The sequence below is a fragment of the Drosophila serrata genome, unplaced genomic scaffold (genome assembly GCF_035046125.1).
Source record: "Drosophila serrata isolate PLE 108 unplaced genomic scaffold, ASM3504612v1 contig_293, whole genome shotgun sequence".
Taxonomy (NCBI): domain Eukaryota; kingdom Metazoa; phylum Arthropoda; class Insecta; order Diptera; family Drosophilidae; genus Drosophila; species Drosophila serrata.
In genome coordinates, this window is record NW_028257191.1 from 3,213,520 (window position 1) to 3,225,968 (window position 12,449).

Here is a 12,449-nt window from a genome sequence, read left to right on the forward strand (position 1 = left end):
AAAGGTGAATGAAATGAAAGCAGGTATTACTTCATTGTTTTTTAACACAAATAAATATAATTTATATTGTTGGGATTCCAAGTCATAGAAGTTTTTTCTGCAAGGTTATATATACTTCGGCGTGCCGAAGTTAGCTTCCTTTCTTGTTTATTATAATAGAGTTATTGTGAGGAATAGTTTTCAGCCTGAAAGAAATAATAGTATAGGTTACTTGATAGGTACTAGATAATCAGCTTTTTCTTGCTTTTGTACTTGATTTTGTAAAAGTGAACCGAAGAGACACTTGTTCGCAGTGAATATTTTACCATAACCTTTATCATTTATTATCAATTCAAATATGTCATAAAACTGGCGCGTAGCTGTCGACTTTAGTGTTGGAAATAGTCTTAGACAAAGAGTGCTGATGAACAGCACAATACGTTGCGGGTATTTTCCAACATTTATTTATTCGTGCGCAGGTCTGTAATGTAAAAAGCATAGCATACTTTGCAGCTTATTGTGATAAAACTGTTGGAAGTTTAATTCCTTTAATTATTAGATTATAATCCAAACCAAGATGGGTTTCTTGTCCACAGGCCATTTGCCCAAATATTGATGATTATCGATCGGCCTTGCGTGTGACCTAAAATAGGAATAATTGATGAGTCCGCAGTACCTATCTGGCGTTATCAGCCCACCATTGCCATGTTGTATTGCCTTAATAATTGTTTTTTGGTCAATACACTCCCCGACTCCCTTTTGCTTATCGGCAACCATCAACCTTAGAAAGGTCGTTGGGGCTGGATGGGACCAAAATGGCGGAACCCCGTCTGAATTAGGGGCTTTTGCCAGTCAGTCCCCCGATTCCGATTGCCGGCCATGTCATTCCGCACGACCCACTCCGACTGATATCACTAACACCACTAGAGCACCCCCCGATTACCCCGTTATCAGTCTATAAAATAATCAAATTACGCTACAGACAGCACTACAGCATAGTTGGGAATCCAAGCAAATAAATTGTGCCTGTCAAAAAAAGTAGTACTTATTTATTTTCCCCTTTTTAAATATTTATGTTTGAGAATTTATAGAACCCTGTAAGGGTTTGAAAATGGCATAATTCCTCATTATTGCATTGTATTACCATATTTACTGATATTCTATTCTATTTAATTATACTTCTGCTGATTAGCTGAAAGTTAATATTGCACATAAACTTATATTTTATTGCCCGCAACTGTTTTTTGTTATATGGTATGTAGTACATACTATGTACACATTTTCCGGCTGATGACTTCCTACGACTATTATCAGATTGGAAAACAGTATGTGCAGCATTCGGTGGGAATTTAATTAGAGCAAGTGCGTTTATTTCGCCACCCAATTTCTATGGCAATTTCATTTCCAATCGATTCAGAGCTTCGTTATATTGAAAGTCACCGAATAATGACATTTGCAACGCCCTCAAATTGGGGCCCCTGGAGGGGGCATAGAAATCGGGGTCCCATCATAGCCGAGAGATCGAACGATTTCAGTGCAATGATTCAGCAGAGGCTGAGAGGCAATCTCTTTCTATTTCCATTTTTTTTGCAGCTGTCGAGAGGTTGACTTGGGTCTGGGTTGATGAATATGAATAAAACGTTTTCTGTTCGAGTTGGCGAACAAGCTCAGGTAGAAACGTTTAAGGAATTATAAAGTTACCAAGAAGCAACACCTGGTTGCCCTAGACTTTGGGGAATATATAGCAAATACTACCTTTTAAAGTGAATATATATAAGTTAATATCTTTAAAACTGAATAGGTGTACAATACTACCTTTAAATATGATAGAAAAGTAGTTACAACTTACTCTTCAAACAAATAAAATGCTTAACTTAAAGTTAAGTACCTAAATTATGATTTACTATGCAGTTAAGTTTCTCTATATTCTCAAATTACACAGAGAAATGATCAGGAAATCGTGGGCTTCGTGCCCAAGTGCTATTATCTTGACCTCCGCCGTTTGGTGGTGAGGTGAGAGGCAGGCTGTTTCCGTGGGCAACAAGCACAATTAGCAGACTGATAATGGTGGACATAACGCTGCCGGAATGAGCCATCCAGTCAGTCGGTTATACCCGGAGTTAGGTAAAACTAAAAAAAAAAAAAAGTAATAAACAAGAAAATAGCCAATAGAAAAAGCTACGTAACGTGTGCAGCAGCGATCGCTGGGAAAAGGGTTCTACTCTTTCTTGTGCTCGTACGTTCTAAAGCTTTTCAGTGCCCCGCAGCTGGGTCGTAGCTACGTACAGATGTATGTATATATAGGAGAAACTAGTTTCTGTGGTGCAGAGATCTGATACGATTCCATCCACCGAAGAAGCCACCCAGCCGCATACACGTAATAGTTGAACCTCAACTAAGGTGAGGGGCTCAAAACCGGGTTCGGGCTCGCGAAAGCTCACACCTATTACAAAACTAAACATATATAGATATATATGTATATATATACAGATTCAAGACACGCTTAATATTCAAGACAATCCACGTCGACGTCGACCAGACGACTCTCGCTTGCACTTAACATTGAAAAAGGCAGCTGGCGGGACTGGATCAGAACGGGAATGTGCACTCGGTTACTGTGTCACCGCCGTTATATCAGCTGGATTCGATGCACTGCAGGAAAATATCAGTCAAAACTTAGTGGATAATATGAGCATATAGCTAACTATGGGATCACTGATTAAAATACATGATTTATAAGTCTTTTGTCTCTTAATTTCAATTTCCTATCAAACTTTTTCGCCATCATCTTATGAATCATTGATGTTAAATATTCCAGACTTCCTAGTTAAAAGATTAAGATTAGATAAAAGCAGGTGTGATTATAAAAATTCTAAGAATGAAGCCTAAGACATGAAAGATTTTTATACCCTTTTGGGGTATAATTATTTTAGTCAGAAGCTTGTTTCGCTGTGAAGGAGTCATTTCAGACCCTATCAATCATATATATTCTTGATCAGCATCAACAGGAGAATCGATCTAGACATGTTTAGTTGAAAATAAAAATTTTCACATTTTTTCAAAATTTTATAAGGGGTTACATCATTAAAATTGACAACAAATTTGACAAATTTTCAATTTTTTTACATTTTTAAATTGAGTAAGCAGATTTGTTAATCTCATAAAAAATTAATGCTTTTTTGGCTGATTTATGAGTTTTTCAAACTTTGATTTGTCAACCAAATTGTCATATAATTGTTAATAAATATTGATTCAAAGAATGCAAATATTTTAAGCTTAGATATAATCTATTTCCATCCACAATTCAAATGGAATCTTATATAAACTAAGTTAGTTAATATCAGAATCAGAATTTATATAGCCAGTTTGTCAAAATCGGTTAAAATCTAAATCATACTACTATTTCTTGAAGTGCCTCTTGGCATATGATGTCGTCACTGTCGCCGCAGGGGCATTCTCAACATTCTGATTCAGTTTATAATTTTATTTCGCCACTGCTAGCCGCAGACGGTGATAAGTTTGCAGTTCCTTCTTCGTTTTTTTCCATTTCTTAGTGCCTTTTTTTTGTTTGTGGAAATGTTATGCCGGCTAGATAAGCCCAGAGGTTTGAGGGGAAAGTCCGCCCGCCTAACGATTTCCCCTGATAAAGACCCACGTGCTTGGCTGTCGTATTCTCTTCCGTACAATCGTTTATTGTGGTGAATTACAAAAAAGGGAAATTAAATACAAAAAAATATTAAAAACAACACAAAAAATCACTTTAAGGCTTTCTGCCAAAGGTATGCTTCACAGGTGTTTCATCTACGCTCTAGGATTAATATGTAGTGGGGTGAATATATATGTATGTATATAGTTAGGGTACGGGGTGTTGCGATTCGAATCCGCTCCTGCTCGCCAGGAGCAGCCCCCGTCCCGACAATGGTGGATTTATAGCCTCTTTAGGAGGTAGACTCGAAGTATGCCTTGGACTTGGTGGGGTCAGCCACCATGGTCTTCTGGCCGGGCTTCCAGTTGGCCGGGCACACCTCGCCGTACTTGTCCGTGTACTGGAAGGCCTGCACCAGGCGCAGGGTTTCCTCGACGCTGCGGCCCACCGGCAGATCGTTGATGGTGATCTGGCGCAAATTCTGCTTGTCATCGATGATGAAGAGACCACGGAAGGGGATGCCGGTCTCCTCGTCCAGCACACCATAATCGCGGGCCACCTTCATTGACTTGTCGGCCAGCAGGGGAATGTCCATGCTGCCCAGACCGCCCTGCTTGCGTGGAGTGTTAATCCAGGCCAAATGGGTGAACTGGCTGTCGGTGGAGCAGCCAATCACCTCGCAGTTGATCTTGCGGAACTCGGCGGCATTCTCCGAGAAGGCAATGATCTCCGTGGGGCAGACGAAGGTGAAGTCCAGTGGGTAGAAGAACAGCACCAGGTACTTGCCCTGGTAGTCGCTCAGCTTGATGTCCTTAAACACACCATTGACGACGGCGGTGCCGGAGAATTGGGGAGCGGGCTTCTGTAGCTGGGGCATCTGTTGGGAAAATGCGGAAAAATGGTATCATTTTTTTATTACTTCTTAAAAACCATGGTTTTTACAGAAAATGTGTCTGCAAAATAATTAAAAAATAAATTATTTTAATTTAAGCTTGAATAAATTCAATTTGATTTTATAAATTCTTCAGTCACAATTTTACCACTGCATTTTTTTAGGATCGTTAAAAAATCGTATTTTCATTAGAATTAAGTTAAACGCTGGCTTTCGCAATTGCAAAAGTTCCAAAGTAATTTCAATTTCCAGATGTGAAATTCACTTAGAAATTAATAGGAGACTCGTGAAGAGCTCAACTCTACAAAATGGCCGCCAAAGTTAGGGCAAGGCGCAGGGGGAGGGGGAACAACGAAAGAACTGGAAGAATCCAAGAATTGTAAATTAGCCGAAAAAATTGCTGGGCCCGTGTTTTTTGATTGAACTTTTCGGCACGTTCATCCAATTCGCGGTGTAATGGATGCCGCCGAATGCCTAACGAATTAATTACAAATCAGAAATATTTCTGATTCGCCAAATACTTTCGTCTTATTTCGTTTCCCTTTTTACATTTCTCTTTTTTTCCGCTATTTTTTTTTTTGCCGGCTAACATTTCATCTGTGTGCGTGTGCCTGAGGGATGTGCGTTGGTGTTGGTGCGACGGACGTGCCAATAAAGCAAAAAAGGGGGGAATCAAGAAGAAGAGATGAAACTATGCTCGGTGCTATTGAAAAAGAAAACTTGTGAAATAATCTCCCGATCCAACATCATTATCTTGCACATCATCAGAACCACATCCACACACACGGACACAACACCGAGTTCATCTTACGCTCTCCCGCAACTTCTCCCTGACTTTGCCTAGAATTAGCGACATTAGCGGGCTCATTGGCCGGACGGAGGCACTCACTGTAGTTTCTGTAGTTGGCAACGGCAAACACAGTAATTGGTCGACTTCCGCGTGGCGCTAGTTAGTTGCTGAGTTCAGTTGGAGCTTAGCGCAGACCTTTCGGCACGGACGTTATTTCGCGAATGGAATAAACTTGAGCAAACTTACGAAAGCGCATTTAATTTAATTTTTTTACTGCGACAGTGTGACCGAGTGCTGGTCGATAAAACGCACATGGTTACACTCTCAAAAGCTGTCATAAAAAAGGTGACAAAATTGGGTAGAGTGCCACAAAAACTTTTATAAACTGTTATAACACGGTTTTAAAAGAGGGAAACAAGCTGGACAGTCTTTTATTTATTAATATTATTTATTTTTAAAAAAATCTTTTAAATCTTCAAACATTGAATTAATAATAACAATACTAATATTTAATTACTACTTAAAAATTAGTAATTTGGGTTTATAGGCTATATGAATTAGGTGTTTAGCTTTTTAGCCAACGCTATCGCTATCGATAATGTCGTACTATCGGAAAGAAAATATTTAAATTACCTCTTATTTTAGGTTTAAAATTTGACTCTCGTAACCATTATTCGTGACCAGAAAATTTATAAAAATATTAGAAATAATTACACATATCATCAGGCCGGCATCGCTTTTCGCGTGATTTTGTTTCTTTTTTATTCTAAGCGTTAGTCTGGCAACTCTGAGGAAACACACACACAGCTGCTTGCGTGTATTGGAGCGTGAACGACGAAACAGGCACAACGCAAAAACATGCGAATCACACACAGAGCCGTAGTCGACTTGGAAGGGGGTTGTAATTTTATGCCCTGTATAAACAATGAATAATACATACAGCCATGCCAAAGAGATAAGCTATACCAATTTATTTTCGATTTTTAAATACCCACGTATTGTTAATTCGAAAACTGGTATTTACAACGGAATAATGCCGGGAAATGCAGCAAGCAGATGCACTGCTTTTTGCATTTTCGACCCTCTTACACTGCTTCTAGCTTTTCAGACCGCTTACACTGCTTTTTCGTTTTCGTGCAAAAAATGGACTGGTGTGTGTCGGTGTGAGCAGCGAGGCGAACACAGGGTATAACGAGAAAGAAAGCTAGCATCGTCACGCTGAATTTGTAATACCCTTGCAATTAGAATAATTATTTATGAACATATTCAGATATAAATGATATCGAAATTAGAAAACTTCTCTAAACAAAGAGTGATCCTTCCTGAAAGTGATCTAGGTTATCGCATTCGAGTCCGATATACATATATCTCCAAAATAAACTTGTGAAAGTCGAAAGTGGGTATACGGTATGAAAAAAGACCGGTTTGCCGACATAGACCAGGTGAAGGTGATCAAGAATACATATGTATGTATAAATACATTGCTATAGGGTTGCAGATACCTCCCTTCTACTGTGTTACAAACATCTGAATGAAATTGTAATACGCTCTGCAAGGGTATAATGAGCGAATCGCAGGCAAAGGCAGAAAAAGAAAACAGCTAAATTGCAGCTGCTATGTTGCGAGCAAGCGACGACGAATAGGGTAAAAAAGGCCACAGCGAATGATGGCGGTAAAGCGAACAGACCCGAAAGCAGACGAGCGATAGGCGAACTGAGTGACTTCTGGGGCGTAGCTACAGGGGATCGAACACGACTTGACTGTTAAGTAGGGACTCTTTGAATACCAAGCAGTCGCTGGACTTGTAACATGCTGTCAGAATGCCTGTTTGGTTAATGTTTGAAACAATAATAATACTAAACTAAATTTATATATATTTTTTTAAGTCGGGTGTATTATTGAATATTGACGGAATTGTAATTAATTTTTTAAATAATATGTAGTTCATCATTTTGCGACATTTACTGATTGTTTGTTGTTTGGGATCATAAGAACCTCGTTACTGTGCCAGAGAGGTAACCCTGCGCAACGTGTTTCGTGCAACGTGAATGTGGAAACAACCCCCTTAAATGTTGGCAGCGCCGCCACTGTTACTGAGCGACACAGCACAGGCAGGCAGAAAGAAGAAGAAGCAGAGGCGAAGGCAGAGGCAAAGGCAAAGTTGTGGAGTAGTTGTTTGGATGTGGACGGAACGGAAGACTGGCGGCAACTAACCAAATACATGCTGGCTGTGGCATCAAAAGGTAAGTCGGCGGACGTTAACGCAAAACGTCCCGACGGCAACGGCAACGGCAACGGCTACGGCAAGTTGTTACACATTCTCTTGTCGCCTCCTCTCTCTTCTCTTGTGTTCTGTTCAATCGCCATCTGAACTGAACTGAATGATGTGTTTCAGCTAGCTGTGCGTGCGCGAGTGTGTGTGTCTATTTTCCTACTCTTCTCTGCGGTGCCAAAAGACAAGAAGTATGAAAAAAGCAAAGCATTCGTTTATTATTGCTCGCGTTCGTATTTTTTCGAAAACTTATATGAAAAAGAAATTTTCTGCTGCTGCCTTGCTGCTCCTGCATAAGTGTGCGAGTGCTATGTGTATGTGTGCTGCTGGTTGTGTGCTCTCTCTGGGTGTGCGAGAGTGCGGTGTGTGCGAGTATGTGTTTGCGTGCGAGTGTATAGGTGCGAATGTGTGTGTGTGGCGGACCAAAAAGAACCCGACGACGACGAGACGACACTGTAAAAATTCGATTTGTGTGTTGTGCACGGCGGTGGAAGCGAGAAGAATATTTTTGGCGAATAGAGTGCGATTATCAGGCTGAGTAAATACAACAAATAACAGACGCAGCACAGCAGCAGCAGCAGCAGCAGCATTAACAGTAATCAATCGAAGCCAAATCAAAGCCTACATATATACAGCTGCTGCCTCCCCCTTGCATTTGTAACTGTAAACCTAATTGTGTGTCTTCTCTTCTTCCTCTCTCTCTTGCTTGCTTTGGCTGCTCCCTCTTCTCGCTCTCCTGCTCACCGTCTCTCCATTTCTCTGTCTCTGCGCCTCTTCCTCTTCGTATTCGCCGGCGACTCTTGGATGCGAACCGAAATCCACAGCAGTACATTGACAGGAGCACCTTGGAGCGGAGAGGATAGCAAGCGACCGATAAGCGGGAGCGATAGCCAGCGAGCAAACCAAGAAAGCCGGGCGCGGACCAGAAGCAGCAGCCCAGCCAACGTCCTGGGCGCAGCGATACAACCAGCAAGCATCATTAGCAGCCAGGCAGATCCAGCCAGGATCCGCACACGAACACGCACACCAAGATGTCCAACGGCAAAGCGACAGTGTCGTTCTTTGAGAACGGTAGCACCACACAGTTCGAGTACTGCTACCAAATGTACCCGCAGGTGCTCAAGCTGAAGGCTGAGAAGCGCTCTAAGAAGCCACAGGAGCTAATCCGACTGGATCAGTGGTATCAGAATGAGCTGCCCAAGCTCATCAAGGCGCGCGGCAAGGATGCGCACATGGTGTATGACGAGCTGGTGCAGACCATGAAGTGGAAGCAGACGCGCGGCAAGTTCTATCCGCAGCTCTCCTATCTCGTCAAGGTCAACACACCGCGTGCCGTCATCGCGGAGACGAAGAAGGCCTTCCGCAAGCTGCCCAATCTGGAGCAGGCGATCACAGCTTTATCGAACCTCAAGGGCGTAGGCACCACCATGGCCTCTGCCCTGCTTGCGGCCGCCGCACCCGACTCAGCCCCCTTTATGGCAGACGAGTGCCTAATGGCCATACCGGGAATCGAGGGCATTGACTATACCACCAAGGAGTACCTCAACTTCGTCAACCACATCCAGGCCACAGTGGAGCGCCTCAATGCGGAGGTGGGCGGCGAGACGCCGCACTGGTCGCCGCATCGCGTTGAGCTGGCCCTTTGGTCGCACTACGTGGCCAATGACCTCAGTCCCGAGATGCTTGACGATATGCCGCCGCCGGGAGCCGGTGCAGCAGCTGGCAATGCCACCGGGACCGCCACACTCAGCACAAACGGCAGCAGCAGCAAGGTGCTCGACGGCGATGACACCAACGACGGCGTGGCCGTCGATCTGGACGACGAGAGCCTGGGTGCAGGTGAGTCCAAATCCAAATCCGTTTCTGCAGCTGAAGCAGTTCCTCAGAATGCATGCAGAGTCCAAAAGTATTGAATCGCTTTCTAGAAGTCCATCTGTTTATTGTATTGTTCCAACGAAAAGTTTATTTGAAACGATTCTGTCCAGTTTGTAAGAAATTGAGCTAGGAGCGAGCAGGTACAGATATCGTAACAACTGAACTTCAAAGTGTTTATATATATATTGTTAATGCGAAGCTTTTCGTCTATAACTCCGCCAGTTTCAATTAACAGATATACGATTCCCATATTTCATGGGAATCTTTCCAGTTCGCTTATCGAAGTTTGTTTATTACTTCAGATGTCTAGCTTTTGTTGAATTTTTACTGAACTGCAGAAAGTAATATACTTCTATTACAAGCTATTCTGTTACTATATCGAGACTTCTGAGGAATCTAGATGGTATCGTTGAAGATACTCTGTAAAGTAAACGGACTCGCTGGCGTTGCATTCTGATTGAAACTGCTTTCCGGCTGTGATTATGATTTACTGAAGCTGCTTAACTTGATACCTCGTATTAATTTCAACCCCAGGTGGTCGCAACACTGCTACGGAATCGGAGACGGAGAACGAGAATACCAATCCGGCTGCACTGACGCCACTGCAGGTGGGTGAGGCCAAGAGCCACAGCAACACCGGTGCTGTAGGTACCGCTCTGCAAGACGGCGACTCTAACTTCGTGTCGAATGATTCCACCTCCCAGGAGCCAATTATCGACGACAACGATGGCACCACACAGACAACGGCCACTACATCCACGGAGGATGGTGAGCCGATAGCCATGGGCATTGGGATCGGCATCGGAATCGGCCTGGGAGGCACTCCCCTTGCCTCTGATTCAGAGAGCAACTTGGAGGCGCCGCCGAAAGGCAACAGCCTGACCGACTTGACTCCTGCACAGCCCACAACCCAGAATCCGAATCCGAAAGAGACAGAGACGCCGAGCCAGCCCCACAATAACAACAAGCAGATAACCAACAATGGACAGGTGGCTCCTCCAGCAGCAGTAGCAGCACCAGCACCAGCAGCAGCAACAGCATCAGCAGCGGGAACAGCTCCAGCAGCCACATCACCACAGGCCGCAAATAAAGCGGGAGCGACTGCCGCAGCCAATGGTAATGGCAATGGCAACGGCGTCCTGGCCGACGATGAGGAGGACGAGGCAGAGGACGAAGAGGAGGAAGAGCTGGACGAGGATGAAGAGAATGAGGCGGAGCTTGAGGCAGACGAGAGCAACAGCAGCAACAGCATCGCGAGGGATAGCAAACTGCAACAGCTGGCGGCGAACAAATCGGCAGAGACGGTGGCGTCAGCGGGAGCCTCCGATCCGGCGCCAGCCATTGGACAGAAGCGCACAGCCCTGCACTGTGAGATGGAGCTGAATAACGCCGGTGGAGGAGTGGGCGTCGGTGTCGGAGTCGGTGTTGGTGTTGGTGTTGGTGAGAAGTCGCCGGAGTTAAAGAAACTGCGCAGTGAATGAGTCGGAGGCGAGGATACGAAAACGGATACGAATACGGAAGCCGAAACGGTAACGGAAACGGGGATCGGTTCGGTTTGGTTCGGCTCGCCGTGTATCCGGTGGAAAGACATATGTATGTAGTGCAGTTGAGTCGACATAGAGACATAGAGCAACATTACCTACACTTTACCACAACAACATTCAAGAAATTCTACTATTAAGCAACTAATTATACATACATATAATATATTATATATATATATACAACATATAACGAGACGCAAACACACCCCCCACACACACAACACAACAGAACACGACACAACAACACCTTCTCATACACACAACGCCACATAGAGAACAGAACAGACCAGATCAAAGCAAATGAGAATAGAAGATCCCGATCCAGCAGGCAGAACCACAGAGACATTTCAATAGCATAGGAAGAAAGGAAAGAAGGATGGAAGGAAGCGCGCCAAGATATAGAATTTGAATCTGAATCCGAATCAGAGTCAGCAGGAGCAGGAGCAGATACAGAAACAGAAGAATCCGATCACTATACCATGCAGAGAGTTCAGAATGCAGCGTTAACGTAACGTAATATTATAATTGAAACGAAAAGCAAATAACTATAAAGACAAAATCAGATGCAAATCGATATTTTTACACAGTCAAAATGAACATTTAAATATAAAGAAATTTACAAATGCCGCAGTTGCCCACTACATACAAATATAAAAAACAAAATAAAAATAAAAACAAAAAACGACAAAAAAAAAAAACAAACAAAAAAGAATGAGAAAATCTTAAACGGATGGAAAAAAAGAAAACAATAATTATAATAAAAGCCGAACATTAATTTATATACCTAAGTATTTAAATTTAACAATAAATCAAAACTTGTCGCATATACAACAAACTCCCCTCCGCCCGCGCTCTCTCCCTCTCTCTCTCTCTCTCTCTCTCTCAGACGACACTCACAACACACAACACACACCACACACAACACACAACACACAACACACAACACACAACACACACAACAATCGGAAGAAACACAAGCAAAACAACAACTCATTTCAACACTAAGAAATTTTTGTGGTCGTAATTGTAATAATATAATTTATATTTTATGTGTACAACATTTTTTTTTAAACTATACATATACTGAATTTTTTATAATTTATACGATAATCACTTTTCATTTGATTCCCACGAAAAGGCCGATGCGCAGACATAAGAGCAATGCATCTTTGCTGCACTTCGGCGCGCGCGCTGGTTCGGATCGACCGATCTCCGGGTTTTTTGGCCACCGTACAGGAGGACTCTCCCACATATGTGTCCACTTAACCCGCAGATCGATCGGGCTCCGAACAAAAAAAAAAAAAAACAAAACAAAAAAAAGAAAAAAGCAAGCAAAAAAAAAAAAACAAAAACCATCTCAAAATTATAATCATTTTTATTATTAGTAGCATAAGTCCAAATAAAATGTGAAATATTAAGAGAACACGACATGAAACTGAAATGAAAAGAGT

General features: G+C 42.7%; 2 protein-coding genes and 3 long non-coding RNA genes across 19 annotated transcripts; 2 read left to right on the forward strand and 3 right to left on the reverse strand.

Moving 5' to 3' along the window:
* Positions 1-297: 297 nt before the first annotated feature.
* Positions 298-904, reverse strand: LOC147643122 (uncharacterized). Its single transcript, XR_015272573.1, has 2 exons — positions 678-904; positions 298-622 (listed from the first exon to the last, which is right to left on the reverse strand). It is a non-coding gene; the product is annotated as an uncharacterized LOC147643122 (long non-coding RNA).
* A 764-nt stretch (positions 905-1,668) lies between these two features.
* On the reverse strand, positions 1,669-2,537 carry LOC147643123 (uncharacterized). Its single transcript, XR_015272574.1, has 2 exons — positions 2,220-2,537; positions 1,669-2,109 (listed from the first exon to the last, which is right to left on the reverse strand). It is a non-coding gene; the product is annotated as an uncharacterized LOC147643123 (long non-coding RNA).
* On the forward strand, positions 2,078-3,245 carry LOC147643124 (uncharacterized). Its single transcript, XR_015272572.1, has 2 exons — positions 2,078-2,379; positions 2,470-3,245. It is a non-coding gene; the product is annotated as an uncharacterized LOC147643124 (long non-coding RNA).
* A 393-nt stretch (positions 3,246-3,638) lies between these two features.
* Prx2 (Peroxiredoxin 2) lies at positions 3,639-5,525 on the reverse strand. Its single transcript, XM_020952700.2, has 2 exons — positions 5,407-5,525; positions 3,639-4,502 (listed from the first exon to the last, which is right to left on the reverse strand). The coding sequence occupies exon 2, from the start codon at positions 4,500-4,502 to the stop codon at positions 3,918-3,920; it is 585 nt and encodes a 194-aa protein (XP_020808359.1). The 5' UTR covers positions 5,407-5,525; the 3' UTR covers positions 3,639-3,917.
* A 1,501-nt stretch (positions 5,526-7,026) lies between these two features.
* On the forward strand, positions 7,027-12,421 carry Amun (protein amun). 15 transcript variants are annotated; one of them, XM_020952684.2, is made up of 4 exons: positions 7,155-7,550; positions 8,404-9,418; positions 9,989-10,062; positions 10,159-12,421. In XM_020952684.2, exons 2-4 carry the CDS (start codon positions 8,611-8,613, stop codon positions 10,933-10,935), a joined length of 1,659 nt encoding a protein of 552 aa, XP_020808343.2. In that variant the 5' UTR covers positions 7,155-7,550; positions 8,404-8,610; the 3' UTR covers positions 10,936-12,421. The 15 variants fall into 15 exon arrangements, with proteins under 15 accessions (XP_020808338.2, XP_020808343.2, XP_086692937.1 ...); XM_086836811.1 differs by having other exon boundaries at positions 7,415-7,550; positions 8,407-9,418; XM_086836814.1 differs by lacking the exon at positions 7,155-7,550 and adding an exon at positions 7,553-7,770.
* Positions 12,422-12,449: the final 28 nt, after the last annotated feature.